This window comes from Quercus suber, unplaced genomic scaffold (assembly GCF_002906115.3).
Source record: "Quercus suber isolate HL8 unplaced genomic scaffold, Cork oak 2.0 scaffold_695, whole genome shotgun sequence".
Classification (NCBI taxonomy): Eukaryota; Viridiplantae; Streptophyta; class Magnoliopsida; order Fagales; family Fagaceae; genus Quercus; species Quercus suber.
Window position 1 is genome coordinate 288,729 of NW_027070136.1, and position 22,308 is coordinate 311,036.

General features: G+C 33.3%; 1 protein-coding gene across 2 annotated transcripts; it reads right to left on the minus strand.

The window, feature by feature from the left end:
- Nucleotides 1-15,998: 15,998 nt before the first annotated feature.
- On the minus strand, nt 15,999-20,856 carry LOC112033541 (probable LRR receptor-like serine/threonine-protein kinase At3g47570). 2 transcript variants are annotated; one of them, XM_024066315.2, is made up of 4 exons: nt 20,305-20,856; nt 20,086-20,175; nt 17,872-19,356; nt 15,999-16,657 (listed from the first exon to the last, which is right to left on the minus strand). In XM_024066315.2, the coding sequence occupies exons 1-4, from the start codon at nt 20,807-20,809 to the stop codon at nt 16,302-16,304; spliced, it is 2,436 nt and encodes an 811-aa protein (XP_023922083.1). In that variant the 5' UTR covers nt 20,810-20,856; the 3' UTR covers nt 15,999-16,301. The 2 variants fall into 2 exon arrangements, with proteins under 2 accessions (XP_023922083.1, XP_023922082.1); XM_024066314.2 differs by having other exon boundaries at nt 20,086-20,856.
- Between the last annotated feature and the right edge of the window lie 1,452 nt (nt 20,857-22,308).

Here is a 22,308-nt window from a genome sequence, read left to right on the forward strand (position 1 = left end):
GTTAGATTCTAAATTTGATTTCAATTGAAATCCAATTTTCTGCCACGTATCCATCTAAGTTCTTAATTTTTGTGACAAGTAAATTATTGTGTACAAAAACTAAAGAGTTTAAAACCAATTAAATTCCAAATCATATATATATATATATATAATGAGAAACTATTTCATATTTTAGAAATGTACGGTTTTAAAAAAGTGTAAGCTAATACCATGCATAATTTGAACATTTAAAAAAAAAAAAAAGTATAATTTGAACCATATAATTATGATTTTTTTTAATTGTATACGTGCATATGCACGAGGCTACATACTAATATATATAAACCATCCAACACAAACGTCTATTAGAAGATGGAATCTATAACTTTAATACAAAATTTTGGTAAAATGATTGAATAGTATACTACCTTCAACTTAGCGAGATTAAGATATTGTTTTATAGGGAGTGTACACGTTCAACCAAGAGGAATTAATCAACGAATTTTTAATCACTATCAACTATGTTAGTTTGCTCTTTGGTTTTCATGGTTTCTCACTTTTCAAAATGAAGATGGTATTGACATATTTAAACTACAACAATCATAGAGTAGTTATACAAAGCTATTCAAAACTATTGTTCATAACTTTGTACAGAGAAATTTATTTTCCTGCTCCATGTGTTATACATACTTATGGAATTTAAAAGTTCATTCTCCATTAAGACTTGCATTACACACCAATTACTTCATCATAAAAACCAACCCTATTGAGAAGTTTATGTGGTGTAATGCTTAATTGGGCAAAAGTGGGAACACCTTAGGCATTGCATCTGTTGTTTCCACAACATAAGCTTAATCTAGTGCTATGTAATAGAATTTGTGTAACTTCAAAATCACAAAGAGACTGGCCAAAATAAAAATGACAAACGTATTTGAGAATAACACATAAGATTTCTAAAATGAATTTTACCAAATACATGGGATGCAATAATAACAAAATTACTACACTGAATATATTTTTTACTTTTCTGATACACTACAAATAAACCAAAAAAAAAAAAAATCATTATCAATATGTTTCATATCAACATCAAGAATTTCCACAACAATAATGGGCCAAATAAAATTACTTTGACAATTCTAAGTCAATTAAGAATAACAAAAGTCAATACCATTAAAATTTTGGGGAAGGAGAACAACAAAATCACTTCACAAAGAATAAATACAAAAAAAAAAAAAAAAAAGTGTAAAAAGACCATTTCTAATTGTGTGTTTTGTTCACCTCAGTGGTCATCTTATTGCTAACTTAACTTTGAAAATCTCTGACAAAAGCAATCAATGTCTTCTCAAAATGGTGAAAGCTAAAGCTTGATTGAAAAATGTGGAGAACAATTAGTATTGAGCTAATTTTTTTGTTGTAGATGATGGGGTGATCGTATCTAGAATGTAAGTTGGTAGATATAACATTGTAAAGCTTAAATAGATAATTGAAGTGTGAGTGGGAGAGATAGATAAGGTTGTGAAAAACTAAAAATTTGGAAGAGGAAACGCTGTAACAGTAGATAAATGAAAAGACATAAAACTTATCTTTGGGTTGGACATTATACTTGAAATTTTAATCCTATCCACTAAACAATGATGAAGTATTCAATTTTAACAATTATTTGAAATTAGAAAGAAGAAAATGAAAAGTTAAAATCAATTTGGGTTGTTGAATGGTCAAACATTTGTATCTAATATATAGTAATGTTTGTAATTTGGAACAAAACATTAGCATTTAAGGCAAATAAATAGTAACAATTGAATAGTAATAGAGTGCATCAATATGTTTGTTCATGATCTATATTTAACTATTTTATTAAAAAAATAGAGAGAAATCATAAAGGAAAAAAGGATTTTAAAAAAAGTATTACGTTAAGGATGAGGTGGCTCAATAAGAGCGTAGGTTACGTAGTAACATTAAATGCTACACTTCAGCTTTTAGATATAAAACTAGTCGCTAACCCGTGCGTTGCACGAGATTATTTTAGATCAAATGTTAACATGTTAAGGTTTAAACATCTCTTAAATTTCAACTATTGAAAGCTATCATCTCCAATATAAGATGAAAAATGTAGTTTGAACATTTCTTGTAATGAAACAGTCAAAATTTTACACAATATCATTAAAAATGAGATACATACAAATATTATGAAATAATATATTATAATAATCATAATGTGCTCTTACATTTGGTTTAATAAGTTTTTATTTATTTATTTATTTATTTTTAGAGTCAATTTGGTTTAATAAGTATTACAAAAGAATCAGTAAATCAAATAAATATACCACTGCGCTGACATCTTAATATTAATAAATTTACAATTAAAGATATTAAGATTGAGTCAAACTCAAATTGGCAAAATCCGCCACAAACTTTGTAATTTAACTAATTGGCACCTCTTCGTGTTTCCAATTGAGACATTTAAGATTCAAATCCAATAATCTCCAACTATCAAAAAAATTGAAGTTCCATTAAAAAAATAAACATAAAAAATCTATTCCCATAAAAATATTATAATATTTAATATATTTTTCACTACTGCACACCTTTGGTGCAGTAGTCACTCCACAAGTACTTGTGGGGTATAGGGAGCAAGGGCCCGGGTTCAAGTCTCCAAGAGGGAGCTTCACACACATGTACATTTAGATTATGCTAGAATAGAAATTCTATCTTGTATAAAATATATATATATATAGATGAACAATCAAAAGTCTCTTATAATTAAATTATTAATAATATTGGAACAGCTGAAACAATCATTAATATCTAGTTCTTCGACTCTTCCTCTCTTTATTTAATTGAATTACTTCTTCATAACTATTTAATTGCCACTTTCCTTAAAAAAAAAAAAAAAAAAAAAATCAAAAGACAGTATATCTAAACTATCAAAACTCTTATGCAAATTAATTATTAATAATTTTGAAGCAGCAGAAAAGTTATTAATATTCACATCATTTATTTTACCTTCACATAGTAAAAGGTGAAATGAAATGTTAGAAAATGGGATATTTAAGTTGGGTTACTTTATTTTTTTATGTAATTTACATTATTATCAGAGGACATATCTTAGGTAGCTATGTTGTTTTTATTGTTTTTTATAATGCACTGTAATGTCTCATAAGAACACTTTGTGTGGAATTTTAAAAGAAAAAATATTTGAATTTAAGAGCTTCCAACAATTGTGTAAATTTCAAGCAGTAATTCAAAAAATAGTTGATGTTGTTTGTTCATGCTTTGGTTGTATAGTTCTATTATGGATTTGGATTTTGAGTTATAAGTTATTTAGGACTATATATTCTACTTCCTTAGATGATTAAAAACATATACTTTTACCATAAATCTCTCTCTCTCTCTCTCTCTCTCTCTCTCTCTCTCTCTCTCTCTCTCTCTCTCTCTCTCTCTCTCTCTCTACCCCCCCCACCTATTTAGCCAACCAAAAGAAGCACCATACAGAGTAGCATCCCACTTATCACCAGAGACAGCCCCAGGCAAATGAGCAGCCTCTTCTCTCTCTTCCTGTAGCCTACAATGGCAGCTTCAAGGGTCAAAATCCGTTGCCTCTGCTCCGAAATCAGCACCTTGCCACGCTCGCAGATTTCATCATCACGCCACTGAAAAAATTTACACTTACGTCCAACCTGACACCCAAGGGGCAAATAAAACCCATCATATCTTCAACCAAAATCATGAAAAACAAGAACAAATAGAATTAGCAAATAGTATTAGCACAATATTCCAACACTTGTATTAGCAAAATACAAGAAAACCAAATTTATATTGTCAGCTGAGAAAACCAATTTTTAATTTTTTTTAATTTTTTATTTATTTAAGAAAAGAAGAAATTTAAAAACCCAGAAACTATATAGAAATTTAAAAACAAGAAATTTAAAAACGTTACATGAAACGACCTTACCCAGAACAAATTTTAAAACCCAGAAACTATATAGAAATTTAAAAACATTACACAAAACGACCTTACCCAGAAAAAATATTAAAACCCAGAAAAAATTTTAAAACCCAGACAAAATCACTATCTTACCCAGTAATTTGGACACCCGTAGAACCTTCTTCCAGGATTGTCAGGTGTCCACGAAACGACCAAAACGGGTTTCTCCGAGCAGAAGCATCGGGTTGGACCCCTTTTCCTCAAGCTTCCACTCGACGACATCGAGCTTGAATCCATGGAAAGCAGTTGATTTGAAGATGGTTTTCTGCTGTGTGGTGAGCGAGGAGCTGATGAGCAAGGAGCGAGGAGCTGAGGAACTTCAATCTGTGTTGTGACTGATGAGCGAGGAGCTAAGGAAACTTGGGGGTTAGGGATTTCTATTTGGTATTGGCGTGATTTGGGGTTTTATTTGGGTTAGGGAGGTTAGGGAGGGTCACGTGAGGGACACGTGACTACTAAGGCAGGGAGTAACTAATAGTGACCAATCAGGTTACTATAGCTATTATTTTATCATTTTGTATCAATTCCATTTGCTACGTCAGCAAAATCCATTTATGATGTAACGGGAGGGACAAAAATGGAACCGTTTTTCAGGATAGGGACTAAAAGCGGTAAAAATAAAACTTAGGGACTAAAACGGAAATCACCTTAAAATGTAGGGACTAAAATGTGTTTTTCGCCTTATTATTGTTGTTGTTGTTGTTGTTGTTGTTGCTGCTGCTGCTTATGAAACTAATATGAAGTCTTGTTATTTAAAAGCAGACAATCTAATGAACCAAAACTCATGAACCAAAAATCATGGCCATCAATTGATGGTGTCAATTTTACACAAAAGTATTTTAAAGCCTGAGTTATGGTATTTGTCTATAAACAAAAATGTATAAATAAAACATCAAACATGTGATGAGCAAATCACCATATGATCTTAATGTTTAAACTATAAAGATTGAAAATTCAAACAATAAATTAAGAAAGTGCATTGCTAACAAAAATAAAGTGACACCAGTCTTTTGCATTTGCATTTATATTTGTTTGGCATTTGCCTATTCCTATAGCGTAGGGCCAATTCTTGGAGGCTCATAAAAAACACCCATATCAATATCACAATATGCATTACATGTCACTAAAACTATCAATGTTCATATTTTAATTTTCATCAAAAAAATGTTCATATTTTAATAGTATGACTTAAAAGGAGAATCTTTCTCAAAAAAAAAAAAAAAACTTAAAAGGATCGAAAGGAACACAATTAAATTTGATAAAAGAGTACCTCTATTAATGTTTAAGACAAATTCATATATTGTAATCCTCGTCTACTTTGGTAAAAGAATGGAAGTCCTAACAGAGAGAGGCAAAGACAAAAACTCTTACAATCTTGAGTACTGTTCAACGTGGATTTAAAGGGTAATTTGCAATTTGTGCTCCACTTCAACCTTTATCAATTTGAATACTCAAGAGGCTGGTGATATAAAGTGATTTTATACAACAAAGCTTATGACTTCTCAACTTACATTGCATGGAGAAATTAATTGGCTTCATCAATGTTATTACTTTCTGTGTTCAGTTTATTTTTTCATATGCTGAATTATCTTTTAGACAATAGGTTTAGGCTCAACTGTGAAAGTGCATTTTTCTTGTTATCCGAGCATGTCCATGTAACTATTTTTCCCTTTTTCCCTCATCTTTTAACTGATCCCATTGCTTTAAAAATATTTAATATATTTATTTCGCATTCATGTGAAAGTATTGACAATTGATTGCATCCCATTACTTTTATAACATTTAATAGGAAAATTATTAGGTACTCCTGGAGTACTATAAATGCGTACTCCCTCCTCTCACATGAATGGTGGATCCCACTTGGTGGGACCCACCATTCATGTGAGAGGAGGAGTGTAGAAGGCATTAAAGAGTAAGACTAATAGAAGAAAGAAAAAAATATATATAATGGGTAGTCTAAACGGTTGTATCTTACATGGGGAAACAGACAAAGAGAAAAAAAAAAAAAAATGAAATGAGCTTATTCTCCATGTAATTATTTTTTCTATTAATTTTTTTACATCAAGATGTAACTTATTTTTATAATATCTATTATACATATATTGTATGATTGTAAAATTGATAATTTATATTTTACCTTGGAATTGGAAAATCAGAGTTACTTTTGCAATGGTTGCACCAAAACTCATTTTTAGATTTAACTTTTTTGTTGCACTTTGAGCATCCGATATAGTACCATCCAAAGTTTGTTTCAAAATTTTTTGTTGTTGCAAGGCGTGTGAATACAGTATCCTACAATATAAAAGAAAAAAAAAATTACTTTTTTTGGTTAAGATTATTGAAAACTAAATATATTATTGGTGTACCGTTATTGAAAAAAAAATTAGAGTACCTGATCATCTGACTCCCATTCCAAGGATATTATTTGCTTGATTTTCCTTCTTTTTTCAAGCAGTATTTCCTCCTTGAATTGTAGAGGAATTCCATCAGTTCAAGTATTTTCCACATTTCTTTCATGATAGAAGATTAAAATTAAAACATAGTTAACAATCATTAGATATGTAGGTTGTTATTGTACTAAATTAATCTATTAGGATTATTTTTTTAAAATAATCGATTAGAGTAGATCAACAATCAAAGAGAACAAAAAAAAAAAACTCAAAATATAAAATTAAATCACATCAACCAAAAGTAGTAGAGTTCTAAAGAATACAAAAATTTATCAACCTAAAGTAGAGATGCAAGAAAAATAAAAATAAAAACAAAAAATAAACCGAGAGAGAGAGAGAGAGAGAGAGAGAGAGAGAGAGAACTTTTGCTTTTGTGACGGAAAACTATGCAAAGAATGGAAGAGAGAATAACAAATTTATAGTAAAATAGTGTGAATAAGAAGAGACAAAATAAGGGAAAGATGTAGAGTGGTATTAAATTAGAAGGTAATGGGGATATGAAAAGGTATAGGAGGGAGAAAATGTAAATATTAAAAAAATGAGTAAATATTAAAAAGAAATATAAAAAATTATAAAGAAATTGAGTAATGATGTAGATGCTAACGTGGCTTAACTGGAGCGTAGCAACAATAAATGCTACACTTCAGCTTTTAGATATATATAGATATAGATTTGATAAAACATAAGCTGCCTTTTCCTAAAGTCTCCCTACACCCTTTTATAATAGAACCTCATCTAACTTACGACTAGGTTTCCTAATTAAACTAGGAAACATAATAAAGATAGAAATAAATTAAGAAAGCAAATAAATCTAAATCCTAATTCAAATTCAAATACAAATAAAACTCCTAAGTCAACTAAAATACTAATAAGAGATGTGATTTGCTTCCTTCCAACTTCTACGCGTGATCTACTGCTGAAGACAAACATCATCATTAGCCTAAGTTTGCTGCAAACTTCTAAATAATTCCACTGAACATACTACAATATCTCAAGCAGGACTTGTGCATGATTGGCTGATTAATTTTAAATAAGGAACGTAATATTCTAGATATGTTGGCCTCTTATTATTCCTCCCTAATTCCTGCCGTGGAATGCCATCAATTTCTTGGCTTTCACAAAGTGCCTAATCTCCAAGGTCGCAGTCACAGAATGCACCATCTTCATCAGATGTCCCTACATCAGATCGCAATTATCTTCAGTAAAATTTCTACGACGACACAAAATAAATGCTCCAATATCCATGCATCATTGAACTCTCATAAAAAGAGATAATCACGTACAGTGTGCCTAACTGCCCATGTGATGAGTTTGCCACGTGCTGGAAACTTTTAAAGAAGCCTACAAACACGTGTGCACAAATTCATCATCCACTCCCAGCGAAAACAAAAATCTAGCCGTTACCCAACTTTTCCTTCTATTTCCTCAACTCTCCCCTAATCCATCATAGATTGGCTATTGCTAATTTATTGCAAATTTCTTTTCGAATCTATAGTGTGAAAAAATCCTAACCCATTTTGCCTCCTCGATAATTGAACAAAACCCTTGTCTTCAATTCAAGAAACAAATAGAAATTCTCACCAATTTTACCCTTTTATTATCTAAAATAAACACTTTCCTATTGTCCTGGAATTACAACATCTCCCATTTTCACTTTCCATTGATTTCAAAATTTCCATTTCTGTGCGATTTGTTTCACCTTTCTTTGAACGAATCTTAATTTTCTTGGCTTAGAGTAGAAATGGTGAGATTATGGCTTCAACAACAGTAGTTAAATATATTATCTCCCTTCATTTTTAAGTGGCTATTGTCAACGAGTTTGTTGGTATACATTACTCTTTAGCATTTAGTGTAACTTATCTGGGATACAATTTAGGTTCACCTAATATTACCTCACATATATGTTTTCTTTCCAAGTCTATAATTTTTTCATTGCGATTATGTACGATTTTTAGTCCCCTTCACACAACTGGATTAACCTAGTTAATTAACCATGTTATTACTTAGTCCAAATTATGCAAAACTAGGTTATCACAATCAAACAATCATATCACGCATAGTAGCGAAATAGTAAATAATACAAAAATATGATGACCTAAGAAACCACACCAGTAGAAACCTGGAGAGGATTTAACCTAGTTATCCTTAAGGTAAACTTGAATCTACTATAGAAAGAACTGAAGTTTTACAATAAGACTTAGATCACTAACATCTTATTGCTACCCATCAGTAGAAACTTACTGATACAACTACGTGTAAACTCCGAGACCACGGACTCCTTCTTTCTTGGATTCTCCGGCAAGTACAAGCACTCCCTCTTGTGTATCTTTAAGCTCTTATGGCAGCAACTGAATGATCATCAAGTTCTTGAAGAAATCTCCTCTTGATAATCCTAAGCTTGTGTGAAGAAAGCTCCTCACAGATCTCACAAGAGATTCACATAAACAGGAATATGAGCAACATCTAAAACGTGGCTATGGTTTGCCTTATATACCTAGGGCAAAAACATAAAACCCTAAACGTTTTAGGAGTTAGGGCTGAGTTGGAATTATGCAGCAAAAACACATTCTGCCTGAGATTCGATTGATCGAGCCTAAACTTCGATTAATCGAGCCAGGCCGAGATGCACAATAACTACTACATCAGTTCGATTCCAACTTTACATAAAAGAATCAACTTTGAGCAAGTCTTAACAAGACTAAACAACCTGTTTTGATCATGGTTTGCCAATAATACATATTAGAGTTCTAAATACATGAAATCCTAAGTCTTTAGAACCTAACAAACTCCTCCTTTCACAATCCGTGACAAAACACAAACTAAAAGCTCAAAGTTTACAAAATAAAACCCTTTACATAACAAATCCAATCCTAACTACTATCCATCAGTTGCAAGTGTAGACAGCAACTCAATTGAATCAACTTGTATTTCCTGAAATAATTAACAAACACATAAACGCATGTGTGAAAAATACAAGTAAACAAAATAAATTCTTGATTTCACTAAAACACAAAATAAAAACATATATCAAATGAATAACTCAAAAATATAAGTCAATAAGAAATGAAACAAGAATAAAAAATAAATGTATCTCCCCTTAACATGAATAGCCCAACAAAAATACATCTAAAGCCAAAAGAATGTAAATACAAGATGTAGCTCCTAGATACAATCTAATCATCACAGGGCTCCAAAACAAACAAAACTCCCCCTATCATCAGAAACCTACAGGCTACACAAAAAACAACTCAAAATGCTACTCCCCCTTTTTGTGATGGAATGCCAAAGGGCAATCAGAATCCATCATCAAAAGGAGGTGGTGTAGGAGATCGTCTAAAATGCGCCAACTCTGCACGCATAGCACGAACCTCATTGAGCAAGTCCACCAAAACCTGTCCTTGAGCCGCATGAACGGTCAAGACATGATCCAATGTACGTCGTATGTCGAAATCATCCGAAGTAGTCAATGAAGGAACATCAGCAGTAGCAGCAGCACCAGACACCTCAGCCTGTGCATCACTTGTAGAAGAGGAAGGAAGGGGTACAGCACTAGAAGACTGAACACGAGGAGGTATCAAATGTGCAGCCCTCTGACGAAGGAAAGTGGCACCTATGGGACCAGTAATATGGACGGGCTCAGACATGGGGAAACCATCTAAAACTAAAAACAACAAAATCTTATGAATGAAAATAGGATAGACAAGAGCGTGACCAACAACGCTACTCCTATGAATCTCGTTCAAAGAACGAAGAAACAGATGAGGAAAAGAAATAGAAGCACTAGAAACAATGGCATATAAAAACACACATCTCTCAATAGGGATGGTATGGAGATGAGAGATAGGCCACAAAGAATGACATCCTATCCTAAGAAAAAGATAGGTAGTCTCAGAAAATTCAGCGGACGTGATCTGAGGATTAGACCCCACTGGATAGAAGACCCAGTGATATATGACATGACATCATCTAAGGGTGGAGACTCCTCATAAGGATAGACAGGCTGCCTAACGACCGGAACCCCAAAAGCCTCAGCCACTACCCTAGGGGTAATGGTGAACTCAACACCTCGTATCCATCTCCGAACAAGGGTGTTGGAATCATAGACGTGGCAAGAGAGGTTCGAATAGAACTCTCTAACTAGGGCTATCGGGGGTGGATGATCTATCTCCAACAAAGACAACCAGCCTCGACTCTCAAAGTTTGCCCTAATGGCAGGATCTAACTCATTTAGCATAACAGAACACTCAGCCCAAATTTTCCTCTTACTGTTCAACTTATCATAGGCCTTTCTGCTTTTGGCATCCTTAAACATCTCACTCCTAGAGGGAGACTCAGAAGTGGAGGGAGTCCTATAGGCTCTAGTCTTCCTAGGCATGGTGCTAAGGAAAGGACAAAGACACAAAGCAGAACCAAAAAGAACAAAAAGGAAAAACCAAGAGCAGACTGCAAGTTACCATAAAACAAATATAGAACAAAAATCTATATGATGCATGAACAGCTTAAATGTGATGATGCATGCTCTAATGTAGTGAAACGAAGTTCAATTTAAGTTCAAATTTACAAAATTGGCTTAAGCATAAAGTTTCAAAAAAAAAACCCCGCAAATTTGAAAACCACTTGTTTGTTTTTTAAAACTTTAATCAATTGATCATCACACAAGATAGAAAATAGATTAGAATGATCAATTACATCAATCTAACCAGCCAATTTCATCAATTTTAAAATCAGATTAGAACAAGTCCTAGAAATTTCAATTTCTCACAAATCACAAAATTGATCAAATTAACCAACATAGATCATGTATATAACATCATAGCACAAAAACCCATTGATCAATTTCAGAAAATAAAGCTTGAATAATCAAAGATCTCAATTTTCCATAGGTCCGAAAATTCACCCATAAAACCATGAATTAATGCATGAAACATGAAATAAAATGCAAAAGGAAGGGTATAATGGACTTACCGGTCTTGGGAGAGGATAACTTTGCAAAAAATCCGGAGGAAAATGACAAAAAATTGAAGTGGAGCCTAGTCCAAATCGGAGAGAGAGAGAGAGAAAAGTTTAAAAACTTTTGAAAAAGTGAAGTTGAACAAGTCAAACCCAGATTTTTTAAAAACCTTATTCACGATTTTCGATTTATCAAAAATCAGTTTCGATTGATCGGATTAGACAGAGGCTCACTTTAATTTTCAATCGCAATTTCGATTGATTGAAGATCAGGTTCGATCGATCGAAATTGTAAAAAAAAAAAAAATGAATTTTTGAAAAACAACAGAATTTGATGCAAACTCTCCTCAAAGCATTGAATATTATGTATAAAATGCATGAGTATGAGATGAAATGATTTTCACAAACCCAATATTTAAACCCAGTTTTCCAAAATTAAGATTTTCAAACAAACTCCCTTTGAATTCTCAAGTAATAACTCTGTTTTGCATAAAATTCAAAGTATTTTCAAACTTGGTTGGTCAAACTAAAAACACACGCAATAACATGTACAAAGTTTAGCAAAGAGTAACTCGTGTAGTGTGTGCAACTAGCAAAAGTTTGAGATACATGTGAGATGATATGTGAATAGAAATCAAACAAAAAGTTTACAAAATTCATCATACAGAATTTAAAAGAGACTATCACCTAAAGAGTTACATCATATAACTCTTACATCTCCTAGATCATAAGCTTGCAATCATGTAAGTTTCTTGAATTTGCCTCATATTGTACACACCAATTTTAGTTGTTCAGAAACTTAATAAAATAGTAGGGATAATGTACACACCAATTTTATTTCTTTGATTTAGCTTTAAGTCCAATAATGTACACACCAATTTTAAGCATTTAAACCGAGGCTACACCTTATGTTCTTTTTGTGCATGAGCTACACTTTCTTGAACACAAAATTTTACAATATGCACTAAGGTGTTCATGATTTGAGTGAATAGTGGTAAGATGATTATTTATGCTTTTCTCAAAAGGTTCAAGTTCGACAATCAAAGATATGTGACTTCAAGATCAAGACAAAGTGATCAAAAACCATAAACATCTTTCCCACACAACATGCACTACAAAGCTTTAACTAGTAAAGTGCAATAAATAAGCTCATCCAAGCTAAACAATGTACAGAGACATGTTATGTGAAAATAAATTGACCAAACTTGTTTTCAAAAACTAAGAGAGTAAATACATAACACAATTTGCTTCCTTTTTTTTTTTTTTTATTTTGAAAAGAAGAAACAAAAAAAAAAAAAAAAAAAAAAAAAAAAAAAAAAAAAAAAAAAAAAAAAAAAAAAAAAAAAAAAAAAAAAAAAAAAACCCCAGAAACCAAAGGACAATGGTCACAAAGAGTAGAGCAACGAAGCATAAGGACCATGTCAAAAAGACTCAATTAGATCGAGTCTTTTGCATCCAAAACCTTTTAGATGCACTACGAGTATTTGAGTTCTTATTCACATTAGAGTGATTTCTAACTCCAGGATTGGAATAAAGGTTTAGAGCCTTTACCAATTCACTAATAAGTGCCATAGGATCTTGTGCTTGAGACACAGATACTTTTGGCTTATTTGCTCGCTTAGTTACTTGCAGCTTGTAACAATTTGGACGAATGTGTCCAGACTTTCCACAAAAATGACAAACCCAAACAGGCTTACCATGCATCTTGTCCTTAGAAGGGGTAGACTCCTTAGATTTAGACTCTTTCAGATCAACCTTAATCTTCCTAAGAGGTGTGACCTCTACAGGTTTAGTAGTCTCACTCACAACCTCACTCACAAGGTGTTCAGAGGAAGAAGAAAAAACAAAGTTTGTGAAATTTGGTGCAATCACAGAGATGCTTTCAACAAAACCTAATCTAGATTTGTCAAAATGAGCCTTTTGAACACTCAGCATTTGATCAAGTTTAAAACTAGCAGATCTAGCAACAGATAAATCATGTTCCAAATATTTAACTTTATCAAGAAAGAGCATATTCTCAGTTTTCACATTGTTCAAAAGATCATTAGTATCAAACAATTTAACAAGCAAATTTTTCTTTTCAAGCTCAAGAGATGCAATTTTCTTTAAGCCTAATTCAATATTCATAGCATCCTTTGCAACAACTTTGCAAAGTTTATTGTAGGCTTCATGAAGATCTGCATCCTCAGAGAGTTCTCCATAAGAAGGGTTCTCTTCAACAGACACACTTTCATTGACTAGAGCAATAGCAGTGAAAGCAATGAAGTTTCCATCCTCGTCACATCCGAACTCATCATCAGAAACTTCATTATCACTAAGGGTTACAGTCATAGCCTTACCTTTAAACCTCAAGTATATGGGACATTCAGATTTCATGTGACCATACCCTTGACATCCAAAACACTGAGGACCCTAAGAATTGTTTGAAAATTGACCAACTTTTTCTCTAGGTTTTTCATTGTTGTTAACCTTAGTGGGATCATTCTTCCTAAAGTTTCTAGGTTCAGCAATGTTTGTACCTCTTGCCCTTCTGTTACTGTTCCTAAGAAGGTTTTTAAAGTTCTTAGCAAGGTAAGCAATCTCTGTAGCAGAAAGCTCATCATCAAATCCACCAACCTCAACATCATCAACTGACTTAAGAGCCATTGACTTGGATTTGCTAGTTTTGGGTAGGTCCAACTCATAGGACTGAAGAGATACTACAAGGTCATCAACAAGGATGGAGTCCACATTCTTGCTCTCAGTTATGGCAGTCACTTTGGGTCTAAAGTCCTTAGTCAAAAATCTAAGAATCTTCATAATAATTTTAGGTTGATCATAGATTTCACCCAGATTATATACAAAATTAACAATGTCATTTAGTTTAGCATAGAATTCATTAAAAGATTCATCATCAAACATCCTAATGCTTTCAAATCTAGATGTTAACTGCTGCAACTTATTAATTTTAACTACCTTAGTGCCTTCATGCATAGTCTGGAGGATTTTCCAAACAGTGTGAGCAACCTCAATATTAGAGATTTTCTTAAATTTCTCCATAGAAACAGCGTTAAAGATAGGATTCATAGTTTTGCTATTGAATCCAGCTGCTTCTTTTTAAGAAGTTTGCTACTCATTCACAGGAGTAGTGGGCTTCTCCCATCCGTACTCAACGGAGTTCCTGACTCTCTCATCAATAGATTTTAGGAATGCTTTCATCCTTACTTTCCAATAAGCATAATTATTCCCATCAAAGTGAGAAGGAATAGCTAGAGAGTGTCTATGTTCCATGACAACAGGGGTCAAGGATCAGCTCAGAAATCAAAAGATCTACAAACAGAGAGCTACTCGCTTTGATACCACTTGTACAGTTTTTAGACCCCTTAACACAACCGAATTAACCTAGTTAATTAACCAAGTTATTACTTAGTCCAAATTATACAAAACTAGATTATTACAATCAAACAATCATATCATGCATAGTAGCGAAATAGTAAATAACACAAAGATATGATGACCCAAGAAACCATACCGATAAAAACCTGAGGAGGATTTAACTATCCTCAAGGTAAACTTGAATCCACTATAGAAATAATTGAAGTTTTACAATAAGACTTAGACCACTAACATCTTATTGCTACCCACCAGTAGAAACTTACTGACACAACCACGTGCAAACTTTAAGACCATGGACTCCTTCTTTCTTAGATTCTCCAACAGTACAAGCACTTCCGCTTGTGTATCTTTAAGTTCTTATGGCAGCAACTGAATGATCATCAAGTTCTTGAAGAAATCTCCTCTTGATAATCCTAAGCTTGTGTGAAGGAAAGCTCCTCACAGATCTCACAAGCGATTCACACAAACAACAATATGAGCAACATTTAAAACATGGCTAGGGTTTGCCTTATATACCTAGGGCACATAAAACCCTAAACGTTTTAGGAGTTAGGGCTAAGTTGGAATTATGCAACAAAAACACATTCTGCCCGAGATTCGATTGATTGAGACTAAGTGTCGATCAAGCGAGCCAAGCCAAGATGCACAATAACTACTGCATCAGCGCGATTCTAACTTTACATAAAAGAACCAACTTTGAGCAAGTCTAAACAAGACTAAACAAGATGTTTTGATCATGGTTTGCCAACAATACATATTAGAGTTCTAAATACATGAAATCCTAAGTCTTTAGAACCTAATATATTATATTGGTGGAACATATATATGTCTATAAAGATCTCTGTTTCGAGCTAGGAGGAAGAATGTTAATATTGGTTTTTTAATATGTTAAGAAAACGGTTGCCAATGCATGGTGGCATTGTGTATGCTATGTGCCCCACAAAAGACCGATTCGTTCATATTTTTACCAAGGGGTTTCCTACTGCTAAATTCTAGATGATCAAATTCAAGTTGAACCTTCTTTCAAATCGTGCTTAGGTTATTGAGCAAAAAAAATGAGTGCACAACTTATTTTATGCGAAATGTTTATACGTATTTGTATTGAGAACATATATTTATATAATTGTATGTGTCAATACTCAATTCTTCATATAGTTGTTATTTATCCCCTTTATATAGTTGCTATAGATACATACAACCCCAATCATTGTTGGGCTGATGGAGTACAAAAATTTTCGTTAGTCACTCTTTGCCTATTGATACTAAGAGTATATATTTTTAAATGCATAACATCCCAGATACATTAGTTCATACAAGATTTCACAACGTCAATCTGAATGATCTTTATACCAGAAATTAAAAGCCCGACATATTAACTTCAAATACTAATAACTTGGGATAATTTTGGTCCTAAGTAACATACCACTTATAAGTAGTTTACAGAATCATAGGACATACAAAAGCAAGGGTCACAAAATTATAACTAGAAATAATAATAAAGGAGAACAAGCTTTAACAAGGTACTTGCATGATATGAAACTTGAATAATAACACAGATATCAGACACCATTATTTCTGTTTCCAAGTATTGCCAATTTGATTTTGTTAATCTGGGTCACCACATCCTTGATGTCAAGTCTTTCATCTGGTAATTCTTCAGAACACCTTAAGCCTAATTCTAAGACAGGTGAAAGAATAGTTTTCATGGCAGTTACATCTCTTCCATCTTCAATGTTAAGCAAACCATCGTCCACAACTTTCATTCGATCAGGAAATGATGCAATCCATTGCCTCATATTTAATTCTCCAACAAAACTTTTATCAGTGGGTTTCTTTCTTGTGAAAACCTCCAACAATATTATTCCATAGCTATAAATGTCACCTTTGGTAGATACTCTTCCTTCAGAACCATACTCTGTCATACTCACATTTGTCAAGAAATTATTAAGTTAGATTCACACGCTTGTCAATTTTTTTTTCTTTCAAATTTAGTAGTACACTAATATCTTTACACATTCATACTTTTTTTTTTAAGGAAAGTGTTCATTGTATCCATCCATGATTCGTCTACCGATGTATATATGTACACTATAGATATATATATATATAATCTTCAATTGTGCCATGACTAATTCTTTGTCTACTTGCTATTATGTCCTTTCATTTTACTTATGTTACTGGGAATGATTATCTAACTTAAAAGCATGATGTAATGTTACTTATTTTACAATTGTTGACATAATCTATCATCTATTTACTGTTTTAAAAATTATATTAGATGAGACTGATCTGTTGAACTAGGAATCAGACTCAAAACTGGTCCAATAAAAAGCGGTCAAGAACAGGAAAAATTGGAAACTGTTCCTTCTTCAGTTTTTTAACCGTTCCGATTTTTAAAATCATAGATCTATTGTAATTTATGAATAATAAAAGTGATATTAATGGCAAATCTATGTAAAAATAAATTTTTTTATTATTTTATTTTATAACTTGATAGTTGGGAAATTAAAAATTGAACCTTGGATGTTTCTATTGAAAATACCAAAAGATACCGACCAATTAATCCACAAAGCTACACATGTGATAGTAAAGTTGAAATTTTATAAAATAAGTTATTTCCCAAAATATTGCGTATACACTTTTTTGTAATTATTTTCAGCTCCAAACTTCCAAGCCGAATATGAAAGCCCCTACGCATACCTACATATTCATTTATGTCTTCATTTAAAGATAAGACTTTGAAATGATTTGTATAAGACTTGGAGACTAATCACCATAGCTAGAACTTTTCTAGTCAATTTCAGGATAACGATCTACTAAGACCTGCCATGTATACGGTCTATGGCTATAAAATATGCTATACGTGGGGATAAGGCAAGTCATATCAAAACCATGGTTGCTTTAGCAAGTCCAATATTAAATTACCTACTGAATTAACTTGTATTTGACATGTGAGCATGACATATAAAACAAATAATTTAACTGTAAATTCATCAGAATCTAATGCAATTACATTACTGTGTTGATGATAACTGCCATGCACATTGTTATTTCTAAAATTAGCAATTATTAATGTTATTCATGAAATTAGACTACTAATTAAATTAACAAAGGTGAATTCATGTATACCTGGTGCAATGTAGCCAATTGTCCCGATGGTTTGGGTTTGGGTTGTGTCATTTTCAACTAAAATCTTTGCAATGCCAAAGTCACCAACATGTGCAACTAGGTCTTTGTCTAAAAGGATATTGCTAGGCTTTAAATCACAATGCACCACAGATTCTGATCTACCATTGTGGAGATATTCTAACGCTAATGCAACATCCACCATAATGCTTACTCTTTGAACAAGATTCAAGCAGTAGTTGTGAGCGTATAACCACCTTTCAAGACTACCATTTGACATGTATTGCAGCACCAAAGCTCTAAACTCAGGGGTGGAGCATGTACTAATGACTTTAACTAGATTCCTATGTCGGATTGACCTCAATACCTTGCATTCAGCATCAAAACTTCTAAAAGCACCCTCTAATTGCCGATTAAGAACTTTGACAGCAACAATTGTACCATCAGATAGTATCCCTTTGTACACAAAACCAAAACCTCCAATTCCAAGCAAGTTGCTTTCACAAAAGTTGTTTGTCCCATGACAAAGCTCTTGGTATGATATCATTCTATGATCCACTTCAGGCAATGTGATAGGTAAACTTGGAATGTGCATGTTACATTGTCGATCTCTTCTCAGCATAGTGACTAGTGCTGCAAAGATTATAAGTGATGCAATGACAGGAACAATATATATGAGCAAAATTTGTTTTACCCTTGATCCATGAGAACTTGGACTTGTGCAAGGTGGAACTCCAAAAATTGGATTCCCACAAAGTGCTTCATTACCTATAAATGATTCTGCCGTGAAGTTTGCAAAAGGTCCATTGAATGGAATCTCTCCTGATAACTTATTAAAGGACAAATTCAAATACTTAAGATATGGATTTGCCTCAAGAGACTTAGGAATTTCACCAGAGAGATTATTATTTGAGAGGTCCAACTGATCCAATCCCTTCAATTGTCCAAAAGATTGTGGAATGTCTCCTTGAAATGAGTTCTTTGACAAATCAAGATAACGTAGGCTTTCAAAACTTCCAATGATACTTGGAACATTTCCAGTAATTTGATTATGGGATAAATTTATGTATTCAATAACATCTACATTTCTAAGATTTGGAGACACAGGCCCACTAAGGGAATTCCATGATAAATCTAAAAACAACAGATTTTCAATACTCCATAAATTTGATGGTATTGATGATGACAGTTGGTTAGAACTAAGGTTTAGCCTCTGCAAAAGATTGAGATTTCCGATGCAATCTGGGATGTATCCGGAGATTCTGTTATTTGAGAGAGACAATTCTCCCAGGTTCTTTATTTGACACAGTTGTTCTGGAATGAATCCTTCAATCTTGTTTTCATCAAGATACAATCTTTGCAAGCTCTCCAATCCCCCAATTGTTGATGGTATGGTTCCGGTCAAACTATTACCATTCAACAAAAGAGTGTTCAAGTTTTTCAGTGAACCGATTCCCATTGGAATTTGACCCTTTATTTGGCAATGATCTGCAATAAAGAGTTCAAGTGAAACTGAAAAATTTCCAATGACATCCGGGATTGCAATATTCAAGGGATTGGACCATAAAGATAGTGCTTCCAAAACTCTGCAACTAGTCAAAGATGAAAGGAAACTATGTTCTTGATCTCTAGGTTCATCTGTCAGCTGATTATCACCCAGATTAAGTAATTGGAGATATTTTAAGTTTCCCATATTTCTGGGTATAGGTCCAGAGAGTAAATTTCCAGAAAATTCTACCCGAATGAGGTTAGAACAATTTGAAAGATATGATGGGATAGGACCACTAATTTTGTTGGAATCAAGAAACAGACGTTCTAGATTAGAGCAAGAGAGCCAAGTACCTAAAGGAAGATTTCCAGACAAGGAATTTCCAAACAAGTTGAGCGTTTGTAGAGAGGTAATGTTGAAAATATTTTGGGGTATTTTCCCTGTGAGATCATTCTGTAGAAAAAACAATAAATTCAGATTTTGATGATACCCTAAATCACTTGGAATGCTTCCTTCTATGTGGTTATTTTCAATGGCAAACTCCTGTAACATTGACAAGTTGCTAATGATAGGAGGTATGTTTCCAGTTAAGTTGTTACCTCCAAGATATAGCACTTCAAGCTTTTCTAAACTCTCAAAACCTTTTGTAATACTTCCATCAAACTTATTGTATGACAGAGATAATTCTAAAAGCTCTGTACAGTGATTAAAATGAGAGGAGAGCTTACCGCTAAATTCGTTAAAGGAAATATACAGTATTCGAAGATGAGGACAATGGCTGCAAAGATCTATTGGAAGGGTTCCTGAAAAATGATTTTCTGTAATAAAAATAGCCATTAGAGAAGACAAGTTAAAGATGGCAAGAGGAAATGGACCAGTGAAGCTATTGGTTTCCAAATTCAAGAACTCTAATGAAGACATATTGCTGAGGGACGAAGGAATTGTACCATTTAACTTGTTTCCTTCAAGAGAGAAATATCTAAGCTTCTGGCAATTATGTACAGTTGGAGGGATAGTACCTTCCAATAGGTTGTTTGACAACTGAAGTTTCCTTAAGCGGCGCAGATGACTAATCTCATGTGGCAGAAAACCATAGAAGCTGTTGTTTCTAAGATTAAGTGAGATTAGGAAGGAGAGGTTTCCAATATGAGGGGAAATGGTGCCACGGATACCCATGTAAGAAAGGTTCAAGGCTGTGACTCTTTGTCTGCGTCGACTGCAAGAGACCCCAAACCACTCACAGAAGTTTGTTATTGTGGACCAGTTACCAGCAGAGAAGACAGTATCGTTTGGACCAAAACTGATTTTAGATTTGAAGGCAAGGAGAGCTGATTGATCGGTAAAGTTGTTAGAGGATTCTGTCAAGTGAAGTATGCATGGCTGCGCTAACAAAAAAGTCAACAGTAGGAGAATGGATGGCCTTTCTATTAGCATCATTAGTACTAGCATCATGAGTGTGCGGAGAGACAGACGAGGCACTTTGGAGTCGAGTTGGGATAGGAATTATATGTAGGATCGTAAATGCCTGGCCTTCTTTTTAATATATAAAAGAAAGAAAAGATGTGGGTCCATAATCATGAATAAGTGGGGTGTAGAGAAGTAGAAAAAAAAAATATATATATATATATATATATTTATAAATAAGTGGGGTGTAGAGAAGTAGAAAAAAAAAATATATATATATATATATATATTTATATATTTTAAACTGTGGAGCCGGAACATTTTAATTGGTGTTAATCAAAATGACATAACCATATCAGCCCGTGTATTTTACACATCTATTTTTATACTAAAAACCTACTTTTTTTATTTTACACATCCACTTTTACAAAACACCCACATCACTTCATCTATTTTATCGCCTCTTTTATTTAAATAATCAATTTTCTCAATTTTCTTATTATTTCCTCAACTAACCCCTTTTTATATGCGCGCTCTCTCTGTCTCTCTCAACCCATTTTTTCTGATTTGTTGCTCTCTCTCTATACCCATCTCTTTACCCATAACCCATCTCTAGACCCATTTCTGAATCAACTCTCCCTCTCGGTCTAATCCACACTATCTCAGTCACAAGCACCGATCCACAGCTCCAATCAAGCAAGCACCGATCTCCCTAGCTTCAATCCACAAGCACCGATCAAATCCGACCAAATCAGATTTGACCGAGATCTCCCTAGCTCCAATCCACAAGCATCGATTAGTTAGTGTATCTCCCTAGCTCCGATCAGGCTCTGATCAGGCAAGACCCATACCCATGAGCTCCGATCAAGCAAGACCCACGAGCTCCGATCGTTCTAGTCAAGCACTGATCGTTCCGAGAAGCATCAATCTCTCTTTGTTGTTTGTCTATTTGGGTTTGTTTGTGTGTGGGTGTGTTTGTGTATCTCTGTGTTTTTTTTTTTTTTTTGAGTAAGTGTATCTCTATGTTGATTTGTTTGTGTGGATGTGTTTGGGTTAATTTTCTGTTGATTTTGGGTTAATTTTCAATTGATTTTGGTTAATACTTTGTGCTAGGTTGCGATGTTTGGTGGTGGCACTGGGTTTGGTGGTTGGGTGGTTATTCTAGCGCGCTGGGTTGTTGTAATGATTGGGGAAGAGTAGTTTGATAGAGGAGAGAGAAAATAAAATAAAATAAATCGTTTACACGTGAACAGTAACCATGTATATATACACGGTTACTGTTCATTTACACAGCCGAGTATATATTTTGCACAATTTTACACTCACTGATGTGGGTGTTTTTTTAGCCAAAATGTGTAAAAATGACTGCTTTATGTATTTTGCAAGACTATCCATGGACTGATGTGGATGCTCAAATAGTGAACCATTGTAAAAGTAATATTAGTAATATTACAATTTATCACATCAATTGTGTTTCTCAATCATATCAAAAAAAAAAAAAAAAATTGGTGTTTCTCAAAAAAAAAATAATAATAATAATAATAATC

Bases quoted from the DNA above. Each gene is read 5' to 3' on its own strand.
- LOC112033541 (XM_024066314.2), bottom strand. From the start codon at position 20,809: ATGATGCTAGTACTAATGATGCTAATAGAAAGGCCATCCATTCTCCTA. The intron at 19,357-20,085 runs GTAAGCTCTCCT...TCTTTATTGCAG, and splicing joins TTCCTTTAACGAATTTAGCG to ATCATTGCCAAATAAAGGGT. The intron at 16,658-17,871 runs GTATACATGAAT...TGAGTATGACAG, and splicing joins AATTGGCTACATTGCACCAG to AGTATGGTTCTGAAGGAAGA.